Source organism: Lycium ferocissimum, chromosome 4 (genome assembly GCF_029784015.1).
Source record: "Lycium ferocissimum isolate CSIRO_LF1 chromosome 4, AGI_CSIRO_Lferr_CH_V1, whole genome shotgun sequence".
Lineage (NCBI taxonomy): Eukaryota > Viridiplantae > Streptophyta > Magnoliopsida > Solanales > Solanaceae > Lycium > Lycium ferocissimum.
In genome coordinates this window covers 21,439,908-21,464,526 of record NC_081345.1, presented here as the reverse complement: position 1 = coordinate 21,464,526, position 24,619 = coordinate 21,439,908, and the positions used below count along the sequence as shown (strand labels likewise).

The 24,619-nt window shown below is 37.2% G+C and overlaps 1 protein-coding gene across 4 annotated transcripts; it reads right to left on the bottom strand.

Moving 5' to 3' along the window:
- Positions 1 to 3,002: 3,002 nt before the first annotated feature.
- On the bottom strand, positions 3,003 to 24,145 carry LOC132051811 (uncharacterized). Of its 4 annotated transcripts, none has more exons than XM_059443037.1 (10): positions 23,899 to 24,145; positions 7,660 to 7,754; positions 6,945 to 7,009; positions 5,941 to 5,984; positions 5,460 to 5,537; positions 5,214 to 5,367; positions 4,647 to 4,829; positions 3,848 to 3,907; positions 3,644 to 3,759; positions 3,003 to 3,287 (listed from the first exon to the last, which is right to left on the bottom strand). In XM_059443037.1, the coding sequence occupies exons 1-9, from the start codon at positions 24,036 to 24,038 to the stop codon at positions 3,652 to 3,654; spliced, it is 927 nt and encodes a 308-aa protein (XP_059299020.1). In that variant the 5' UTR covers positions 24,039 to 24,145; the 3' UTR covers positions 3,003 to 3,287; positions 3,644 to 3,651. The 4 variants fall into 4 exon arrangements, 3 of the variants coding, with proteins under 3 accessions (XP_059299020.1, XP_059299021.1, XP_059299022.1); XM_059443038.1 differs by lacking the exon at positions 23,899 to 24,145 and adding an exon at positions 9,300 to 9,533; XR_009413888.1 differs by lacking the exons at positions 3,003 to 3,287; positions 3,644 to 3,759; positions 3,848 to 3,907; ... (4 more) ...; positions 6,945 to 7,009; positions 7,660 to 7,754 and adding exons at positions 12,957 to 13,245; positions 13,636 to 13,750; positions 13,835 to 13,898; ... (4 more) ...; positions 16,398 to 16,462; positions 17,119 to 17,213 and having other exon boundaries at positions 23,899 to 24,138.
- Between the last annotated feature and the right edge of the window lie 474 nt (positions 24,146 to 24,619).

The window sequence follows — 24,619 nt, the reverse complement described above, 5'->3', positions numbered from 1 at the left end:
ATATGGGCTATGAATATGTAATTTTGACCCATAAATTGTTTATAAGTGAAATTTTCCCTTTAAATAAAGCAAAAGCATAGGTATATACCTACTTTAAGGTATATTCAAATACAAAATGAAGTGATGAGCAGCGTTTTAAAAGGCTTTTTTGGGGACTCGCCTTGAGTGTCATATGTGAGGCTTAGTTTCGTAAGACTTGCAACTTAAACATCTGATTGTGGGCTCTAAATACGTGTAATTTAAAGACCACCAACACTTGAAAAAAATGATGCGCCTAACAGTTCTTGCGTAACTTCATGTGTCAAATTTTCTAATTAGCATCATTGACCCTCAAAATTCATTAACAAATGAATGGTAAGTTTATTCATCTATAGAAACATAAAATTTGATGTAACTCAAATAACGAGCTATAATATTGCATATTTGCTAATTGAAAACTTCATGACGATAAATATCATATTCAAAAATTTCTTCTGAATATTGATAGCCGAGATATGTATCATCACTTGTTATTGGTAATCCTCTCTTAGACTCTTATTTATGTCTCTCAAAATTATTAGACATTTATGATTTTGCTATTTAATTTATTCATATAATGTATTATGCATTTTCCCGATCTCCCAAAAAAATGACGACGTAGGACGGCGAAAGTGTGAAACAGATATTGATATTTAAGTTTATTAAATTAAGACTGCATCTTTAAAAACATATAAAAATTACAATTTAAATGGAAACTTAAAAAATTGTTGAATTCTTTTTTCACTCGTTAAGTAACGATGGTGTCATATAAGAGTACCGATAGAATAAAGTATTCCGTTTTATATTACATGCCACTTTTCCTTGAATAATAAATATTACTTAAGAGGATCATTTGACTAAAGTATCTTTGTTTATTTTTTAATTTTAATTTAATATTATTTCTTGCTTTCGCCACATTTACTATCGTAAGGCTAAAATTGAAAGAAGAAAAATCCATTCTTTAGAATAATCTTTAATAAACGTAACAAGAAAAATAGAATGGAGGAAGTAATAAAAAGAAACTGCCATCTCAAATAATTAAGTAATTAGCCGCTTGTCCAATTTCGAAATGATGAAGTCAAAATTAGTCTGATAAACTATTTGTCTATCTCATGCAAGGAGAAGTATGAATCATGATTCATGATTTACAATTCTAAGATGGATTTATCCTTATTTTTCGTCTACCTAATAAGCAGACAACTAATATTCAAAATTTGAATATCATTCTCCCACCCTTCTCCCTTCATAGTTGTTGCTCAATTACCCCCTGCATTCTGATCATCACTATATGTCTATATCATAGTCTAAATTGATTTTGTCCATTCAAAGTAACACTAGAACTTGCAATTTGGAGTTAAGTTGGGGTAATGGTACGAATTGGCAACTGCAAAATAGAGAAAATGTAAATATTCAAACTACAAAATTGCTCCTTACCTTTTGAAAGGGAAGTAAAAAGTAACAGCTAATCATTACATCCGAAAAGTTTTATATGGTCATCAGTTAAAATAAGCTTTATTAGTTTAATATTGCTTAGTTATCCCGACTGTCATGCATTATAAGAAAACTTCCAAAACAAGAAAAGGGAAAATAACAAAAGTAAAGATAAAATTGACATGGCCTGTTAACGTTGTAAAAGCAAATTCGAAACGTTCAAAGGACCAAAACTCAATTATGTTGGATTAGACTTTTTGGAGAGAAAACTGAGAAACCACACCCACCAATTTGGTGTAAAAATTTGAAGATAAAGGCAACCGTTGAAAAAACGACTAAACTAACACATGCCAATTGTTTCTAGAAAATGTCCCCCTTGTAGTTGTATGCAGGTGATTGGTTGACCCATTCAAATCATAGTAACCACTTCATCCGTTACATTTTATATGATGATATTTGATTTAACATAATAAATTTATAAAAAAAAGAAAAATTATTACAGGCCAAAAGTATTCTTTGGTCGGTGTTTAGAAGGATATCTCCCCGAGTAGTATATTGTACCGTACGAACTTATATTGAAGGCCTTCCTGCACAAGTATGTTGTCATAAGTAAGGTTATTTATAATGCATGAAATGTTTAAGATTTCTATATATTTATTTAAGTTGTATATGCACGTTTTCCCTACAAAGACTTTGTTCCAACTTTTTGAGGCAGACTATATATGAGAATCAGTTTTATACTCAGTTCATCTCTTTTATGTTCTACACATACATCTATTGCCCCCTAATCACACGACTTGAGCACCACTCTACTCCTCTCATGATTATCGACGGTGGCATATTTTGATTCTTAGTATTTATCGTATTGCCTCCTGTTTCGTTTTTTGTATTTGTACTCAGCTTCGTGACTTTTTCTTCTTGGAAAGATGTACATATTCTTAGATGTATATATATGACGCCTCTTGAAGAAGACTATTTTGATATGTTGATGCCTCCGGGCCTCTTTTCTTTATGAGTTGCTTTATGTTTGTTAATACATGACAATGTGTGACCACTCGTGTCGCATTTGCATGTGTATACCGTACGAATTTTGCTGAAACTCCGTGATGTGTTCTATGTTTATTTCTATACGATGAGGTTCAAGAATTCGCTTAGCAAATGCCAAAGCTTGTTGGGTGCCAATCACACACACCCTTCCTATTTTGGGTTCTGACAAAATCAATTTTGGAAATAACCCAGACTAAACATCGTCTATCATGTTTACAATTAGATGACCATCAAACAGCTATAAGCCTATAACCAACACAAAGTTCTCGTTGGAAAAGCCCCCTTAAGATTCATTGATACAACGGCTCTTAGATATGAGATTTCAGTACAGAATTATGAGATTAATGTCATCCAATTACTAATTAGCAAGCAAACTATACCTGATATTACTGTCTGTGGATTTTCTCTTGTCTCTGTTCTTTGGTTTGGTTGGTGAAGGAGGGGGTGGGGAGAGCCAAATAAGTTCAGGCTGCCATATCGTTAGATGGCCTAAATAACCCTTTAGGAACAAGAAACCAATAATGAAATTAAAAATAAAAACAGAAGCAAACAAATAAATATGAGAAGACAAAGCAGAAACTTTTACAATAGGCAGCTTTCCTTGATCTGAGAGAGCAGTTCTATAGATGCATGATCCTAAACAACAAATGGCATCTAGGAAGAGAAATGACTTCACTAGTTCATTATGGTCACAAAAATTTGGAGAAATTGATGTAGTTGCACAAGAATCAACTTGATGTATGAAGTGAACGGCAGCAAGTGCTTTGATATCCGATTGCAGAGATCTTACGCTGAAAGAACAGCAAAATTATCAGGAACCAAAGAATGAGACCAGTGATCTCAATAAATCTCCACAAATTGTCCAGTAGAAACAGCTAATTTAGTTGGATACTTTAACCAGTGCTTCTACAGAACACATAAATCTTGATTTACTAATGAGATTAAAAAAGGTTCCAGAACACACAGGGAATATTTCAGTCATTTAGGCTCCATCCATATCATACTCACATATAGGACTTTTTAGTCAATAGAGCAAATGATACAATTGAGATATAGGCAAGATTTATGCTCCAAACAGGAGCACATTAAGAACAGGGAATCTCAATATTGGTACATCTGCAGGTTTTATGCAAATGGGGAAACTTACAGCACAAATTAAGCAGAGGAAGAGACACGCTCACAAACACCAGGCAGCCATCCTTTGAAAAATTCCACGTCATCCATCGCTGCAGGAGATAAGGCGCCAAGGGGTGTAACAGTAATCTGTAATTAAGTGTAAGTAACATGTTAATGATGAGTCATTAGCGAGAGTCGCGAAATAACTTCCATCGAATAAATGACTTATACATACATATCCTTGTCGAAGGAAAGAGTAATCATTATCCCCATCATCCAGTTCTGATCCCTTGGCCTGGGAAAGAATAGACACACAATAAATTTAGTAACTGTAGCCAGACCCTATAGCAAAAAAAGTAATCTATACAAAGACAATTACAACGAAGGAATCCAGAACCATCTGAAAATGCTTTGTCCTAGAGTAAATAAGTTGAAATGTAACTTTCCTGTCACTTGTGCAAATACGCACTGTTGCAATTGTTGTTGCAAAAGAAGAATAAACAACAGAGAACTCGATCAGACAGCCATCTCACTGGAATGGGAAGTAAAGCTGAATGGAAATTAAATGAGACACAGGAACCTATGACTATTTACACCAAAAAGTTCCTAAAACATACAAACATCAAAGCTAAACTTTCCTTATACAAATGTATTAGGTATATTAGCAACCCATTCTGTTCATCAAAAGGAATTTTCCTTCTTGACCTCTTGTTCAGAGAGAGACATATAAAAGGCACGTATAATCTACACTGCACCTGATTCAATTAAAGGAACGAAGAAAATTGCTCAAACCTCTCACCCCTTTCCCTCCGAAAACAAATGGAACTAAAAAAGAACTAAACATAGAGAATGTGCTGAAAAATCACATGGAGGGTAAGATGTCCAACATTGTGAATGAGACCAGAAAAGGGTACTCTGTAGCATGAGCAGGAAAAATGATCTGAAAAGGCAACAATTGGAGCAGGGGAAGAAATGCATTCCTGTGAGAGCATAATCAAAACTTTAGCAAGTACTAGATAGAGAGAGATACTTACTTCTCTCTTGAACAATAGTTGTTCTTGTTGCGTGCTTAAGTTGCTCTCTTCCACATATGTTTCTTTACTTGCTGATGAATCCATTGTCATTGTGGATAACATTCTTCCTCCTTGTGCTTCCGAAAAAACTTGCTTCCATCCCTGTTTGTAAATAGTCTTGCCTTGCTTGGTCAGGCGATACCCCTATCAATATAACAATCAATATCTTTTTGTAGTCAATAGCATATCTACTTTGGCAACAATAACGACAAAATTAACTGCAACCATCTTAGGATTGCTAGATCAGGCAGACTAGCATATTTCCATCATCGAACCTTCACTAGCAACCAGAAGCTTAAATGGCTTCAACACAGACATATATTAAGCTTTCCCAGTCATTCTATACATGAATATTTTCTTGTTAAATAAAAAAATAGATGAAAATAAAAAGATCTTTTTTGGTAAGGTAAATCAAAAGATCTTTTATAGTCCTTATACTCTCCTTTCACTATTTTGAAATAATCTCCTGTTTCATCTTTCCAAACTTCATGTTAATGGCAATGTTACAAAAGCTATTGTTCAGTTTACCTTGGAATGGGCAACATCGGTTGGTACATCTATGTTAAGAAAGCAATTCTGAGGATAAATTTTATTCTTGATCTCAGCCAATATAGCTGTAATGATTGGCATGCAAGCTTCAGCTGCCAATACGAAATCATCGACCTTGCTTTTTCCACCAACCCTGGAGTTGACAAACCACATTGAAGAAGGCAGAATAAAAAAATAACTTGTCTTCACGTTAACGTGAAGACAGGATAATGCGGTGTACTATACCAGTCATATGACACTGAGACCGAAGGAACACCATTGAAGAAAGCCTCTCGTGCACCAGCCACTGTGCCTGAGTAGACACTGCATTACCAACAATAAATCCATTAGTTTTAGCAGCCACTTGTTTTAGTATAATACAAAAGACCAGGTCTGCTGACTTTTATTAGGAGCACATTGGGAACTTAATTAACATTTGGAAAGCTAGAAACCAAGAATTGGCAAGGAAGGAAGGCCTAAAAGCTTCGAGATGAAGGTCTTGTTAAGCATTTGCAACCCATATCACCAAGTATTGTTGGTAATGTGCTTTATGGTTTCATGGATCCATGGGGAGGTGCATGATTTGAAATATGAAAACTTGGTTCAAAGAAAGATGGTTTAAATAGTAATAAAAGTTGAATAAAAAATACTGTAAATCAGAACAAGAGGTAATAATTGTCCACTTCATGCAGAAGGATCTAAAGGCTAGACACAGAAGTTTACTAACATGTGATAACCGCAATTGCTACCCTTATTTATTCCGCTGACAACCTGCAAGCATAAATGACATGAGTATACATAGTGATAATGCGATGCTGTACATTAGGCTGTTAGCACACATGTATCCTGTATGAAAAGCTCCAGTGCAAAATTATTTGGACATCTGCAGCTTGGTTCTATGACATTAAGTATGAGAAAGAGGTCCAACAGAAAACCCTAACGACAAATGAATTGTTAGCCAGCTCTAAGAAGTATCAGAAAGAGGTCTATATAGCTAAAAGAGCACCAAATGACGTACAAAAATTCTGATCTCCCACTGTTTTTCTCACTGGACCATTCCTCCTGATAGATTGAAGGAGTATCATCCCAGTAGGGAGCTAGCTCACAAATATTAGATGCATCATTGTATGTTTGGTAGTTTTCTTTGATCTTTTCATGGTTCACCTTTATCTACAAAAGTATTTACATTCCATTTCCCTTTTTACTTTTGTCTCTAAGGAAAACTCACTAGTAAAATCATAATTGCAGGAAAAATTAGTATTTCCTCTTGTTTAGCTGGAAAGCAATGAGACTTATTGTGAATCTTTTGAGAAATTAGGATAGTAAATGAGGAAAAGAAGTTTAAGTAGCCAGTTTTTCTTTTAAACAAATATAGTTTATCTATTTACCAAAACACACACACAATGACAAATAGTTTGAGCAGCAAGTGTTGAACCCAAATAGTAAGGATGGATTCAATTAAAAGTTAAATCCTTCAACCTTGTGAACCCAACAAAAGCAGATACAATGAACTTGCAACATTTCAGTTGTCATTACAGGGAACAAGGAAGCAAGATTTTTTATGTTTAAAAAGTACTTTTTCATTTAAATGTAACATTAAGCTAAATGAACTTTTTCTGTTAAAATAGAAACTTCCTATCAACATATTTATGTGATGACTGAAGCTGAGTGCTACATGACTACATCATAGGGAGGCAGAATAACTTGTCAAGTATTAGTATCAAATGTTACCAGATCAGGTACAGAGGGGAAGAGCACTTTGGAGAGCCCGATGGAAGTGGAGTCTGCTGGGGTTCCTGCCAAAAGAAAAAACAAAAAGAGTGAGAGAGGGAAAGAGAGTTATGAAAACTAGTTATGAAGTATCCCGAAACAAGTTGTACTGAGCAAGAAGTATAATTCTGAATAATCAGCAATTTTATTCGAAACCAGAAAGATGTCAATTTCCTCCCGCTAACACCAGTTGAAAAGAAAAGATGCCAATCCCCCATGTTTAGTCCAGTAAGTTAAAGATCAGTACAAAAAAGAATGCTTCTCATTTTTTCTCCTATTGGTAGACCAAAACAAGAGAATTGTCAGCATTAACTGAACAAACTAACTGGGAAATCAGAAGCAATCTCACATAGACTTGCGGATGACAACATGTTAATATAGTATGGCTTTGAAAGAAAGTAAATCATGAGTACCAGATCTTTCTATCCAATGGTTCAAATTCACAACAAAACGGCATAAAATGATCTATTGTCTTGAAGCATTGTGATAACCCATCAAACAACCATTTAATAGTCAATGTTCAACAATGACTAGAAAACAGGATAAAGAGGAGATAAAGCCTTAACTAAGCTAATTCTAGAAACATGAACCATGAACCTAGAAAAACTAAAGTTGTACCCTATATTTATGACTCTACCAGATTATGACAATTAACTTGTTTAAGAGCCTGACTAACCAGAAACCGCAAAAGCTGTCGCTCCACTGATGTCCACCTTCTTGACGGAAAGAGGATGTTGCCATGAGATACTGTGGCTAACAGCTGACTTTTCACTGGGAAAACGGGGATAAGAATGTAATAAATATCATTTTGGATCCAAATAGAGATTTATAGGGACAAGAGATTTAGTCTTAGACGTCAACAAATTACCAGAGAGAATAAAGGGTGCACAGTGAAGTAAATTAAAAGAGAATGAGCTGCCCAGAACTTTTATGCATATCAGATATTTAAACACAATCATGACTTCATACCAAGAGTTGTGGTAGAGAATATTAAATAAATTAACAGTCACAAAATGTTCTAGTTGATCATTATGATTGTAAGCAATTATTAATGAAAGAATTTACATAGGCACTTGGACAGAATTTAGATAGACATGTTATAGACATTGAGACAGGATACATTCGATACAGAAATTGCTTCTTCAAGTAATCACATAACATGTCTTTTACTCAAAAAGGGAAGCCCAATGCACCAAAACTAACAAGGCAAACTACCTCCAGCTGACCCTTTAGATGAAATGGCTAGTTAGGATCTTCCCAATCAAAGTAACCTAAATGTCAAATTCAATACATATTTCTGAAATGGTAAAGGTATTATTAGTAAAGGTACCAAGACGGTACAGAAGTACAGGGCTCTAGAAAGACCAAAAGATACTACATCAGTTATGCAACTACTTCCTCTTATCTTCACGGAGAGAACATCTAAATCAAGCTTAAAGTCTTTTTCACCACAATAGTATCAGATTCCATCCCATCTGAATAAATAAACAAAAGAAAATGAAAAGAAAGAAACAGATCAATTTGCGCTTTATTCTTTATTGATAATTGTGGGAACACCAATACACCATTACTACTAGTACGGCATACATATAAGCAAACATTGGTCGTTTGGTTGCTGGTTAGCCAGTGAATTATTCATGTATTAAAACCAAAGATAACTAGTATAATGTTTGGTAGCATTTTAGATGCTATGTATAAAATTTAGCACACTAAGTACGGTGTTTGATTACCAATTTACATTCCCGCATAACTAACACATGTATAAGTTATGAGGGAATCAATATATTATTTTATGTAGGGCAGAAGATGGAATAACTAATACATGCTTTCTCGGTCGAGCTCATCGCACGGACTTGCCTAGTGCGGTTTACGTCTCTTGTGTGGTTTGCGGGCTATTAGACTGGAGAGGGATTTAGCATGTGCGCAGCCGAAGGGTAGCGGCTACGGGTTCCCTTGTCATTAAAAAAATTAATAACTAATACATGAATAACTCCAAAAAATAATTAAACCCTACATAACTAATCCCTGCATAACTTTAACTAGCAACCAAATGGCCCCTTAATTGTCAGAGCTCATTTTATGTATTTGTCCAACTTTACATGGTTTGCTTTTCTTTGAGCCAGAGGTAGAGGTAAGGTCTGCATACACTCTACCCTCATCAGATCCCCTCGTGGGATTACACTGGGTATGCTGTTGTTGTAGTAATATACAATCCATCAACAGATGGCTGATCTTACGTACAAATTCAACTACAATACAAGTAGACAGTGATAATTACTGTATATTTTAAAGAATAAATGAGAGAGAGAAACGTACGAATCGGGTGCACAAACAAGGACATTGAAGAGATTGGAAGAGACAAGGACTTGAACGAGAGATGTCAAACCGGGAGCATCAATTCCATCATCATTTGTGACCATCACTGACGGCTTATATTCACTGCCATTCTCCATTTTGGTCCCAATCTGAAATTGATTTGCTCTGTAGTTTGAGTTGACTTTAACTGAAAATGACAACTATCAAAACTGTTCAATGTAATATATATATATATATATATATATAGACAAGAAATCGTAGAGACAGAATGCAAAAAGAAAAAAAAGATTTGAAGTCTTTTTCATGTTTACGTCACTATACCACCTACGAGCCACTAGCGAAAAAGACAGATTGATGGATATCCTACGTCTTAATTGGAATATTCTCGCTTTTGTACTCCCTCCGAATCAAATAGAATATCCACTTAATTATTTGCACGCCCTTAAGAAAATACTAAATTCTTATCCCCGGTTTGGATGGTGGTTTCCCGTGATTCATTAATGTCCCCATGTTTATTTTCATCGCCTCTTAAAATTATGTGGTATGATTATTGTCAGAACTCATGGATCATCCCATATATAACCATGTGTAATCACAAATAATTTTTTCATGGTTAGTTATACCATTACTTATTTTTTTAAATTCCTATTTTATCTTTTACCTTAGTTTTATTAATATATATAAACTAGATGTTTAATTTTGCCTCCAACTTCTTAAGCCTGTTCTGCCTCCAAATCCTTCAAGCTTTGTGTTTCTTCTATTATTAATAATCATGAGGAGGAAGATCAAGATTATCCCTCTTTGCTGGCAACAATGAGAAGAAGAAAGTATGAAGACTCACTGTTAGAGCAGTAAAAAATCAGCACACGCATGGATCAAACAGAGAGAAATGAAAGCTTTTTTTGAAGCGTTAAAGCTTTATCTAGCGCACGCAAGTTTTTTTTCTGTTTATCACACAATTTTTTTTCTTTTTAGAAAGTAATTTGAACAAACACTTATAATCGAGGTTATAGAGTCAAAGAACCAGAAAAAGAGATGAAAGCAGTTATTTATTGTCTTTTAATTGGGATTATCCTAGTAATTGTTGATATTTTTAATAGTTATATTAGTTAAATGTAAACTTAAAAATATCATACAGTAAACCAAATAATAAAAAAATTATTAAACCACAAGAAACAATAAATCCAAAAACATTGTGTTCATTAATATATAAGTCAATCCAAAAATAACCATTCAAACAAAAAGTTAATAATCTAACTTTTGCTCTAATAAAGATGAAAAAAATAAGCGTTTTTTCGATTTGATAAGTGAACACTTTTTGAACTAAAAATTCTTTCTTGATGTCTGAATTTTTGGAATAAAAATAAAAATTTAAAAAAGTAACTTTTCGTATGATTGTCTTTTTCTAATGGATTGATAAAGAACTTCTACTTTGCTTTCCTAACTTTTGCTTCTTTTATTTAAATTTTTTGGATGTATGTTGTGAGATTCAATTAAATTAGTTTTGCATTGAGATATTTTACTTTGGAGAATAACTAATTAAAAGAGATCATCTATCTAATGATCGTGAACTATTCCTTCTTTTTTTAGCAGGATATATTCTCGGGGATGCACAAGCTATTTCTTTTTGTGAATGGAATTGGATTTTTGTTATTTTGACTTAAAAATAACTTATATTATTTTACTCAAAGAATACAATTGCTTCAAGGAAATAAATACATGAAAAGGATGATAAGATAGAGCCAACTATGGTAACTAAATATTTGCAAAGAGGGGCCATTACTTAAATGCAAAGCCATCATTTCACAAAGGAAAACCAATCAAATCCCTAAAAATCTACTATGCTATCATCTAAATAGTAGGCTAAACATTATAACTGACTATTTTGATACTCTTATGAGAGTTTGAGGGCTTGAAGCCATTGATTGTGCTTGTCACATTGTTGAGGGATTGGTTGCTTGGGACATTGTTCCCTGAGGTCATCCTAAGGGATTAGGTACTTAATAATGTGTAATTAGGAGGTCTTATTAATTAAGAACTATTTTGTGTTATCATATCTATCCTTTTACTTTTCTTCTTAATTTCTCATTTTCGCGTATCCGTTATTGTATCAAAATGTGCTTAAAAGCTATTTTGACTTAAAAGCACCTAAAATAAGTCAATCCAAACACGTTCATAATCTAACTTTTGCTCTAATAATGGCGTTTTTGGGCGTGTCTAATTTTAATAAAAAGTGAAAAAAGTAACTTTTCGTATGATGTCTTGAATAAAGAACTTCTAGTGCTTATTTAGCCTGACATTATAAAGAGATCTCACTAATACGTGAACTATTCCACCAGAGAGTGCACAAGCTATTTCTTTTTGTGAATGGAATTGGAGAGAATAACTTATATTATTACTCAAAGAATTTTCCCAACTATGGTAACTAAATATTTAAATCCCTATAAATCTCTACTACTATCATCTATAAATAATGATTGTAATGATTAACCTTAATATATTTATGTTCTTTCACGAGTTCCATTCAACGCTTTTGTGATCAAATTGAGGCAACACGAAATCACGTTTTTCGAATCTTCTCACGAATAAAATGGCGGCAACCTTAATATATTTAGTTCTTTCACGATATCAGGCAACACGAAGAGTTTATCACACCGCAGTTTTGGTGTATGACGCTTCAACCCAATTTTAGTTAAAAGATGAAGTATCCACATAATTTCACACGTGGACTGAAACATAGCTTTGTATTCGGATTCTGCACTGGATCGAGATACAACACTTTGCTTCTTACTTCTCCATGATACTAGATTTCCTCCAACAAATACACAATAGCCTGTAGTAGATCTCCTGTCAATTTTGGATCCAACATAATTTGCATCTGCAAAACACTCAATACGAGTATGATCATGATTGCTATACAATATGCCAAGTCTCGGAGCTCCTTTCAAGTAACATAGAATTTGTTCCAAAGCTTCCCAATGTTTGACCGTAGGTGCGGACATGAACTGACTAACTACACTACCGCAAAGGCAATATCCGGACGAGTCACAGTAAGGTAGTTTAACTTTCCAACCAATTTTCTATGTCTCTCCGGATCATAAAAAGGATTACCATCATCTTTCATAAGACCGGGAACCACTCATGTCGCATTTGCATGTGTACCATGGTACGAATTTTGCTGAAAGTCCATTATGTGTTTTATGTTTATGTTTATACGATGAGGTTTAAGATAATTTGCTTAGCAAATGCCAAGCTTGTTGAGTTCGAATCACAACTCTCATGTTGCGAGTCGTGACAAAATCAAATTTGGAGATTATCCTGACTCAACATCTGCTATCATGTTTACAATTACATAACCTTCAAACAGCTATAACCAACACAAACTTCTCGTTGGAAGGCCCCCTTTAAGCTTCGTTGATATATACAACGGATCTTAGATATGAAATTACAGTATAGAATTAAGAGATTAATGTCATCCGATTATCAATTAGCAAGCCAACTAAAGCTGATATTACCGTCTACAGATTTTCTTCACTTTTTTTGGGTTGGTTATGTTAGTTCTGCCTGCCATATCGTCAGATGGCCTGAATAACACTTTAGGAACAAAAATCCAATAATTTTAATTTTAGATTAAAAGAAAACGATCAGATAAGTATAAAATCAAAAGCAGAAGCTTTTATAATAGGCAGCTTTTCTTGATCTGAGAGTGCATTGCTAGTTTTTAGATGCCTGATCTTACACTACAAATGGCATATAGGAAGAGAAATGACTTAACTAGTTCATTTTGGTCACATAAATTTGGAGAAATTGATGCAATTGCACAACAACCAACATTGAACTGCGGAAGGATGATAGATATAAGAAATGTAATGCATTTGCAAAACTTCTGTAATGTATGGACTGATCGGCTGCAAGTGCCTTGATATCCAATTGCAGAGCATCTCTGCTGAAAGAAGCAACAAAATTATCAGGAACTGAAGAGTGAGGCCAGTTATCTCAATAATCTCCACAAATTGTCCAGTAGAAACAGCTGATTTGGGATGGAGCGGAGGAACAGGTAGGAAATCTCTTTTAGTTGGAAACTTTTGCTTCTGACAGACACACGTAAATCTTGATTTGCTAATGGGATAAAAACAAATGGCTCCAGAAACACACAGGAAATATTTCAGTCATTTAGGCTCCATGGATATCATACTCATATGTAGGACTTTTAAGTGAATAGAGCAAAAGATACGATTGATTAGGTTGGACTTACGCTCCAAACGTGAGCACATTAATGAAAGGGGAACCTCAATATTAGTACATACATAGGCTTTCTGCAAATGGAGAAACTTACAGCATTATTAAGCAGAGGAAGAGATACTCTCATGAACACCAGACAGCCAACCTTTGAAGAATTCCACGTCATCCATCGGTGGAGGAGATAAAGCGCCAAGGGGTGTAACAGTAATCTGTAATTAAGGGCAAGTAACATGTTAATGATGAGCCATTAGCGAGAGTCGCAACATAACTTCCATCGAATAAACAATTTATACATACATATCCTTGTCGAAGGAAAGAGTAATCATCATCGCCATCCTCCGCTTGGGCTCCCTTGACCTGGGAAAGGATAGACACAATAAATTTAGTAACTGTAGACAGACCCTCTACCAAAAAAAGAAAAATTGCTGCAAACCTCTCGCCCCCTCCCCTCCAAAAACAAGTGGAATGGGAAAAGAAAACCTAGAGAATATGCTGAAAAATAACATGGGTGATAAGATGTCCAACATTGTGAATAAGACCAGAAAAGGGTATCCTGTAGCATGAGCAGGACAAATGATCTGAAAAGCTAACAATTGGAGCAGGGGAAGAAATGCATTCCTGTGATAGGATAATCAAAATTTAGCAAATAAGTACTAGATAGAGAGAGATAATTACTTCTCTCTTGAACAATAGGTGTTCTTGTTGTGTGCTTTCTTCCACATATGCTTCTTTACTTGCTGATGAATCCATCGTCATTGTAGATAACATTTTCCCTCCTTGTGCTTCCGAAACAACTTGCCTCCATCCCATTCTGAAAATACTCTTACCTTGCTTGGTCAGGCGATAACCCTATTAATATAACGATCAATATCTTTATCTAGTCAATAGCGTATCTACTTTGGCAACAATAACGACAAAACTGAACTCCAACCATCTGAGAATTACTAGATCAGGCGGACTTGCATATTTCCATCATCGAACCTTCACTATTAAACACAAGCTTAAATGCTTAAACACAGACATCTATTAAGCTTTACCAGTCATCTCTATACATGGGTATTTTCTTGTTACATAAAAAAATAGATGAAATCGAAAGGATCTTTTCTTTACAAGGTAAATCATAAGATCTTTTATAGTCCTTATACTCCTTTCGCTATTTTGAAATAAGCTCTTGTTTCATCTTTCCAAACTTTATGTTAATGGGAATGGTACAAAAGTTATTGTTCAGTCTACCTTGCGATTGGCAACATCGGCTGGTACATCTATGTTAAGAAAGCAATTCTGAGGATAAGTATTATTCTTGATCTCAGCCGATATAGCTGTAATGATTGGCATGCAAGCTTCAGCTGCCAATACGAAATCATCGACCTTGCTTTTTCCACGAACCCTGGAGTTGACAAACCACATTGAAGAAGGAAGAATAAAAAAATAACTTGTCTTCGCATTAACCTGAAGACAGGATAATGTGATGTACTATACCATTCATATGACACTGAGACAGAAGGAACACCACTGAAGAACGCCTCTCGTGCACCAGCCACTGTGCCTGAGTAAACACTGCATTACCAACAATGGATCCATTAACATTTAGCAGCCACTTGTTTTACTATAATACAAAAGGGCAGGTCTGCTGAATTTTCAGTAGGAGCACATTGGGAGCTTAGTTAACATTTGGAAAGCTAGAAACCAAGAATTGGAAAGGAAGCAAGGCCTAAGACGCCTAAGACCTTCGAGATGAAGGTCTTGTTTATTAGCATTTTCAACCCATATCACCAAGTGTTGTTGGCACTGTGCTTTATAGTTCATGGATCCACGGGAGGTGCATGATTTGAAATATGAAACTTGGTTCGAAGAAAGATGGTTTAAAATTAGTAATAATAGCTGAATAAAAAATACTGTTAACCTGAACAAGAGGCAATAATTGACCCACTTCATGCAGAAGGATTCATCTAAAGGCTAGATACAGAAGTTTACTAACATGTGATAACCGCAATTGCTACCCATATTTATTCCGCTGATAACCTGCAATCATAAATTGACATGAGTACAAGAGTAATAATGCAATGCTGTATATTAAGCTGTTAGCACATATGTATCCTGCATGAAAAGCTCCAGTGCAAACTATTTGGACATCTATAGCATGGCACAACACTAAGTATGAGAAAGAGGTCCAACAGAAAACCCTAACGGCAAATGAACCCAGCTATAAGAAGTATCAGAAAGAGGTCTGTATAGCTAAAAGAGCACCAAATGACGCACACAAATTCTGATCTCCCACTGTTTTTCTCACTGGACCATTCCTCCTCATAGATTGAAGGAGTATCATCCCAGTAGGGAGCTAGTTTACACATATTAGATGCATCATTTTGTATGTTCGGTAGCTTTTTTTGATTTTTTCATGGTTCACCTTTATTTACAAAAGTAAATTTACCTTCCATTTCCTTTATCTCTAAGGAAAAATCACTACTAAAACCATAATTGACAGGAAAAATCACTACTAGAACCATAATTGACACACACACTGATAAATAGTTTGACTTAAACTTAAGAAGTACGGATGGATTCAAAGTAATTAAAAGTCAAATCCTTCAACTTTGCGAACCCAACAAAAGCAGATACAATGAACTTGCAACATTTCAGTTGTCATTACAGGAAAGAAGGAAGCACAAACTTTTTACGTGCAAAAAGTTTTTTTTTTTTTTTTCATCTAAATGTAACATTAAACTGAATGAACTTTCTCCGTCAGAATAGAAACTTGCTATGAACATATATATGTAATGACTGAAGCTAAGCGCTACATGACTACATCCTAGGGAGGCAGAATAACTTGTCAAGTATTAGTGTATCAAACGCTACCAGATCAGGTACAGAGGGGAAGAGCACTTTGGAGAGCCCAATCGAAGTGGAGTCTGCTGGGGTTCCTGTCAAAAGAAAAACAAAAAGAGCGAGAGAGGGAGAGAGAGTTATGACAACTAGTTACGGAAGTATCCCGAAACAAGTTATTCTGAGCAAGAATTATAATTCTGAATAATCAGCAATTTTATCTGAAACCAGAAAGATGTCAATTTCTCCCGCCAACACCAGTTGAAAAGAAAAGATGCCAATCCCCCTTCTCCTTTTTTCATCTTTTGGTAGAGTAAAGCAAGAGAATTGTCAGATTCCCACCCGGAAATGGGGTTTAAACAAATAACAGAATTAACTGAAGAAAAACTTCAGAATTAGTTAACTTGGTATCAGAATTTAGGAAATCAAAGCAATCTCATATATATTTGCGGATAAGAACATGTTATGTAGTATGGCTTTGACGGAAAGTGAATCATGAGTCCCATACCCAATGGTTCAAGTTCACAACAAAAAGGTACGAAACGATCTATTGTTTTAAAGCGTTGCAATAACCCATCAAACAACCATTTAATAGTCAATTTCAACAAAGACCAGAAAGGATAAAGATGAGATAAAGCTTTAACTAAGCTAATTCGTGAAGCATGAACCATAAACCTAGAAAAACTAAAGTCGTACACTATATTTAAGATTCAACCGAATTATGACAATTAGATTGTTAGAGACCCTGACTAACCAGAAACCGCAAAGGCTGTCGCTCCACTGATGTCCACCTTCTTGACAGAAAGAGGACGTTGCCATGAGATACTATGGCTAACAGCTGACTTTTCACTGAGAATAAGAATGTAATAAATATCATTTTGGATCCAAATAGAGATTTATAGAAACAAGAGATTTGGTCGTAGACGTCAGCAAACTACCAGAGAGAATGAGGGGAGCACAGTGAAGTAAATTAACTGAGAATGAGCCGCGCAGAACTTTGATGTATATCAGATCTCTACTACTTTTTATTTTTTCTTTCGATAAGTATTTAAATCAGATCTTTAGTTTCAAACACAGTCATGACTTCATATCAAGAGATGTAATAGAGAATATCAAATAAATAAACAGTCACAAAATGTTCTAGTCGATGACTATAATGGTTGTAAGCAATCATTAGTTGAAGAATTTACATAGCACTTGGGCAGAATTTATACAGACATGTTATAGACATTGAAACGGATACATTTGATACAGAAGTTGCTTCTTGAAGTAATCACATAAAATGCTTTTTACTAAGAATCATAAAGGAAAACTACCTCCAGCTGACCCTTAAGATGAAAAGGCTAGTTAGGATCTTCCCGATAAAAGTAACCTAAATGTCAAATTCGATACATATAGTGGGATAAGAATGAAAGTTTTCTATAAAGTGTACTTCTATATTTCAAATTCCGTGTGACTCTCTCTCACATAACGGTCACTGTACGGTCCGGCCACTGTTCCGGCCACTGTTCCGGCCACTGTTCCGGCAGTTAACGTCGGCGACCAGGTAACGCCGGCCACTTTTCCGGCCACTACAACACCAGGTAACGCCGGTCACTTTTCCGGCCAGATCTACTTTTCTTCTCTCTTCTCTCTTCTTCTTCTTCTCTTCTTCTATACCTCTTCTTTTTCCCTTTTTATCTGCTACTGGCGCCGCTGATCCGACGCCGGCGAGTTTTTCCGGCGTCATTTTTCAGGCCAGTTCGCTCTCCTCCTTCTCCCTCCATTTTCTTTTTTCTTTTTCCTTTTCCCCCTCCTCTCTTCTCTTCTCTTCTCTTCTCTTCTCCCCTTTCAGGTCTTTGTGAACACTACTCTGGCGGTGAACAGTACCACGGCAGTGAACAGTAACTCCGGCGGTGAACAGTGTTTTTCGACGGCGAACAGGTTCTGTTCAACTGGAGTTGGTACCTCCAGCTGCTCGTATCCATTCTTTGTCCATACACCTGTAGTTATATTTTGCGGACTGTAGCCCTTTTAATAATTTATTAGTTCATACTAGCTTTTGTGGCTTTGGTTATTGATGGTAGACTAGGGTCATGTTCTCGTCCGGGGAGGGTTGGGAGTGGTAAGTGGGTTAGAGGAGCGTCTAGGCTGAGAGTAGGTTCTTGGAACATTGGGACGTTAACGGGAAGTCCATAGAGCTAGTTAAGATTCTTAAGAAGAGGAAGATTAATATAGCTTGTGTTCAAGAGACCAAATGGGTAGGCCCTAAAGCTAAGGAGGTAGATGGGTATAAGCTTTGGTTCTCTGGTAGGTCGAACTATAGGAATGGGGTAGGCATTTTAGTAGATAGTGATTTGAGGGATCAGGTGGTAGAGGTTAGGAGGGTCACTGATAGGATGATGTCGATTAAGGTGGTCGTTGAAGGGCTTACTTTGAACATCATTAGTGCGTATGCGCGCGAAGCGGGCTTAGGCGAGGAGGAGAAGAGGCGATTTTGGGAGGATTTGGACGAGGTAGTGGGAGGCATACCACCAACTGAGAAGCTATTCGTGGGAGGTGATTTCAATGGGCACGTCAGGTCTATTTCGGGGGGTTATGATGATGTGCATGGAGGTTTTGGCTTCGGGGGACGAGGAATGGAGGAGGAGTCGCACTTTTGGATTTCGCGAAAGCTTTTGGGTTGGTGATAGCCAATTTGAGTTTCCCGAAGGAGGAACGCAGGTAACCTTCGTAGTTCGGTGGCTAAGACTCGATAGACTTTCTGCTCCTTGGGAAGGATGACAAGGTACGTACCAAAGCTGGTAAGGTCGTCCCGAGCGACAACCTTACAACCCGACATAAGCTGCGGTGATGGATTTAGGGATCGAATGACGAGAAAGAAGAGGGTCGTGGGTGTTCGGCCTAGGATCGGATGGGGGAGTTTGACCGTGACTAGTGCCACGGAGATGGGAGAGAAATTGCGGACGTGGGGGCGTGGGATAGTAGTGGGGATGCGACCGATGTGTGGATAGAACGGCTAGTTGCATTAGGGTAGTAGCTAGGGAAGTCTTTGGGGGTCTCGACGAGGTAGTCGGGGTGGGCGTCGAGGGGATTGGTGGTGGAATGGAGAAGTGCGAAGGAAGGTGGAAGCAAGAAAGGTGGCGTATGCGAAGTTTATAGAAAGAGAGGATGAGGTGGAGAAGTGGACGAACGAGAGAGAACTTTATAAGATGGCGAGGAAGGAGACGAAGTTGGCGGTTTCGATGGCAAAAACGGCGACTTTTGAACGCCTTTATGCGGAACTAGAGGAAAAAGGCGGGGATAAGAAATTGTTCGAGGGCTAGCCAAGGCGAGGGAGAGGAGGGCACGTGATTTGGATCAAGTGAAGTGCATCGAGGACGAGCGGCAAAGTATTGGTAGAAGAGGCTCGCGTTAGACGGAGATGGCGGTCGTATTTTCCTGAAACTCTTGAATGAAGAAGGGGACGGACATTGTGTTGGGAGATTTAGAACTTACGAGAGAGCGTCGCGATTTTGGGTATTGCGGGGAGTATTAAGGTTGAGAGGTTAAGGGTGTTGTTCGTAGGATGCGCGAGGAAGAGCGACGAGGACACGACGAGATTCTGGAGAATTTTGGAAGTTTGCGGGCTCGGCGAGGTTTGGAGTGGGCGACTAGGTTGTTTAATGTCATCTTTAAGACGGCAATGATGCCGAAGAATGGAGGTCGAGTGTAATGATCCTACTGTCAAGAACAAGGCGATATCCGAGTTGCGACAACTATAGAGGTATCGAGCCCCGCTAAGCCATACTATGAAAGTGTGGGAAAGGGTGGTGGAGATGAGAGTGAGAAGAGGTGTAGCTATTTCGGAGAACCGGTTTGGATTCGTGCGGACGATTTCGACTACAAAAATCCGTCTTGTAAGGAGGCGGTGGAGACGATATAGGGAGAGGAAGAGAGACTTACGTATGGTATTCGTCGACCAGAAAAGGCTTACGATAAAGTTCGAGGAGATCTGTGGAGATGCTTGGAGGCTAAAGGTGTGCATGTGGCGTACATTGGGTGATCGGGACATGTGTAGAGGGAGCCAAGACCGGGGGTAAGGACGGTAGGAGGAGACTCGGAACGCCCGGTTGTGATGGGGTTGCGTCGAGATCGGCTCTTGGTCCGTTTTTATTTGCCTTGGCGATGGATGAATTGACGCGGCATATTCGAGCGAGGTGCCATGGTGTATGCTTTTCGCGGATGACATAGTCTTGATCGACGAGACTCGTAGCGGAGTCGACGCCAAGGCGGAGGGTTGGCGTCAAACTTTGGAGTCTAAAGGATTCGAAGCGAGTAGGACCGAGACGAGTACTTGGAGTGCGAGTTCGGTGAAGCACCTCGAAGGCGGCGTGGAAGTGAGGGCTTGGTACCCGAGTCGTTCGAGAAGACAAGTAGTTTCGAAGTATCTTGGGTATTATACAAACGGTGGGGAGATTGATGATGATGTCACACGTCGTATTAGGGCGAGTGGATGAAATGGAGGCTCGCTTCGGAGTGCTATGTGATAAGAAAGTGCCACCACGACTTAAGGGCAAGTTCTACAAAGTGGTGGTTAGGCAGGCCATGTTGTATGGGGCGGAGTGTTGGCCGATTAAGATCTCTCACGTTCGAAAAGATGAAAGTTGCCGAGATGGAATGTTGAGATGGATGTGTGGGCACGCAAAGTGACGGGATTAGGAATGAGGCTATCGGGACAAGGTGGGAGTGGCCTCGGGGGAAGACAAGATGCGGGAAACGGGGCGAGATGGTTTGGACATGTGAAGAGGAGAGACACGGATGCCCCGGTGCGGAGGTGTGAGAGGTTGGCCGTGGATGGTTTCGGAAGAAGAGAGGTAGGGGTAGGCGAAGAAGTATTGGGGAGAGGTGATTAGACGGGATATAGCGCGATTCTGACTTACCGAGGACATGACCTTAGATAGGAGGGTATGGAGGACTCGGATTAGGGTAGAAGACTAGTAGATAGTAACGTTTATCCTTTCATATTAGTAGTCACATTTGTGCTTTGGTTTATATACTACTATTTGTTATCTGTACTTTGATTATCTTATTTTATCGTGATAGCTATTGCTCCTTTACAAAGCTAACTTCATAAAAAAACCAATCGACTTTAGTTATTTGCATTTCCATATTGCTTTGAATCTCTTGGCCTTATCGACCTCTTGTTATGCTTTTATGCTTTTATGCTTTATTGAGCGAGGGTCTTTCGGAAGCAGTGTCTACCTTGGTAGGAGTCGGTGCGCGTACAACATACCTACGGACCTCACGTTGTGGGATTTCACTGGGTTGTTGTTGTTGTATAGTGGGATAAGAATGTGTTAAATAGAAATGTTAGAATCCTATATCGGTGGTGGATGTGGCAATTTGTATTTTATATGGTCTTGGCAATCCTCACCTCATGAGCTAGTTTTTTGGGTTGAGTTAGCCCAAGGTCCATTGCTTACCAAGAGACTATAACAACCTGATAAAAGTTTGAACAAATAGATATTGTTTCCCGACAATGTTAACGACGAGGTGACCTTTTTTTTTTTTTTTTTTAATATGGTAAACTCTAACCTCCAAATCCCTACTGTCTAGGAGTCAATAGTTACCCTGTCGGCCTGTCCACTTTTCTCCCTTGGTGCCTTGAATTCCCATCCTCCTCGTTGCAATTGAGTGCACTTGTCGTAGGAACAACCTCACTTGTCAGTGGCTTATGAATTCCATAGAACTTAGATAAATCTACATGTGACCACACAGCTAAACCTTCTAGCTAAATTAACTATCGGAGCTGCTTTTAATGTTGTCATATAAATAAGGACTCTATATATCATGCCATGCTCCACTGCAGAGGCGGAGCCTGGATTTAGCCTTTATTGAACATCAGATGTTAGTATCTAGGTTCTGAATTTTAATTTTGTACATATTTGGTGAATTTCTTAATGTGAATACAGGGTTTGAACTTTGAACTAAAGATAATGGGTTCGGCCGAACCCGAACGTCGGCTTCTAACTCCGCCCCTGCTCCACTGAGATGGTAAGCCAAAGAAACTTATATAGATCCCGTATCTCCAAATGCCAGAATTTTTGAAAACAAAACATGGTAAGTCCAATTTTCTCCACATACTTTGAGATATAAGACTGCTTCTGCAAACATTTGTCATTTACAGTTCTCCCTAAAAGCAAAGTATCAAATATAAAAAGAATCTTCACGTAGAGAACATCTAATCAAGCTTAAAATAATTATTTTTCACCCATAATAGTATCAGATTCCGTCCATCTGAATAAATAAACAAAAAGAAAATAAAAGAAAGAAACAGATCTATTTGCAAAGAAAGAAACAGATCTATTTGCACCATTACTACTAGTATAGCATGCATATAAGCAAACATTTCTTTTGGTTACTGGTTAGGAAGTTAATTATTCATGCATTAAAACCAGCACAACTAGTACCATGTTTGATAGCATTTTAGTTGCTACGTATAAAATTCAGCACACCAAGTACGGTGTTTGGTTAACGATTTACAATCCGGCATAACTAATACATGTATAAGTTATAAGGGAATCAATGTATTATTTTATGCAGAGCAGTAGATGGAATAACTAAACCCTACATAATTAAACCTTGCATAACTAATCCCTGCATTATTAATACCTGTAGAACTCTAACCAGCAACCAAACGACCCCTTATTTATCAGAGCCCAATTTATGTATTTGTCCAACTTTACACGATATTGATGGCACTAATTTTTCACCACCATAGCTTTAACAGTTTATGATAGTGGGTATTCCAGCATACTTGATAACTAGGAGATTCATTTCTTCTTTTTTTATAATGGTAATGCCCGGTCCAACTTGCAAGCACCTCGACTTATCGACTAAGTCATCAGGTGCTTGCTACCTCTAGACTCCTACCAGGCACCACCACAGACATCCCATAAAAAATAAAAAAAAATAACAGTAGTTGAAAGCAAGAGTTTACTAAACTAATGACCACAAGCCTATTTATGTCCTCGATTTCCCAAGTAAATAAAAGTTTTTCGCCGTAGGATCAACTTATCAAGGACATGAGTAAGATAATAAAAGTAGTTTAAAAAAAAAAAAAAAAAACCAGCGTTTCTCTTTTCTGACAAAGGTACATTAAAAGAAAACAAAACTTCCGACAATGAACATCGTTAGTCAAAATAGACTGGGAAAAAATAAAAAACTATGTTTAAAATAAGAGAACCAGAATATACTATTCCAGAAGTGGCCTAATTTCAATACATAAGGCTCGTTTGGTACGAGGGATAAGTTATAATTAGTTTCGGAATCAAAGCTTATCCCTAATTTGGTAGAGATAAAATCACGTTATAATTCGTCCCGGAATCGTAGTGTTATTTTAATCTCGGTGGGAGGATGGGACCCGATAATTAATGGGGGGATAACCTGTACCACAACCAAAGGATAATAGTTAAACCATCATCAACAGGCGGCTGACCTTACGTTCAAATTCACTAAAATACTGGATAAATTACTGTAGATTAAAGAATAAATGAGAGAGAGAGAAACGTACGAATCGGGAGCACAAACAAGGACATTGAAGAGATTGGAGGAGACAAGAACTTGAACGAGAGATCTCAAGCCCGGAGCATCAATTCCATCGTCATTTGTGACCATCACTGACGGTTTCTTATACTCACTCTCATTCTCCATTTTCCCCCAATTTGTATATACAATTTTGATTTTCTTTGTGCTTTGAATTGGACTTTAACTGAAAATGCAAACCATCAAAATGTTCAATGTTATATCTATACACACGCTGATTAAGAAACAGATTACAAAATAAAATTGAACTCTTTTACATGTTTACCTCTCTAGGGGTCACACAATCCACCTAGCGAAAAAACCGAAAAGGTGGAAAATTACGCATGTGGTTTGCACATGTTGATGGATGTCCTACATGATAATTCGTATTTTCTCGCTTTTTAATCTTGTAAATGCTATGATTGGGCGCTTTACTTTTCAAGAGGATTGATCAAATGGCTGAATGCTGAGGTGGTCTCCGACTTTGCTTTCCTAACTTTCGCTCTTTTTTAAAAAAAAATTGATACTAATTTAATTTTTTCAATTAAATTAGATTTGACTAATTTAATTTTGCATTGAGAAACTTTACTTTGGAGATAACTGGGTTTCTAATTAGGATATAAGAATACTAATCATACATCTCACTTGATCTCTGATCATATAACTTTTATAAAATCTATGTTAATTCATATGGGACACACGTGCAATGC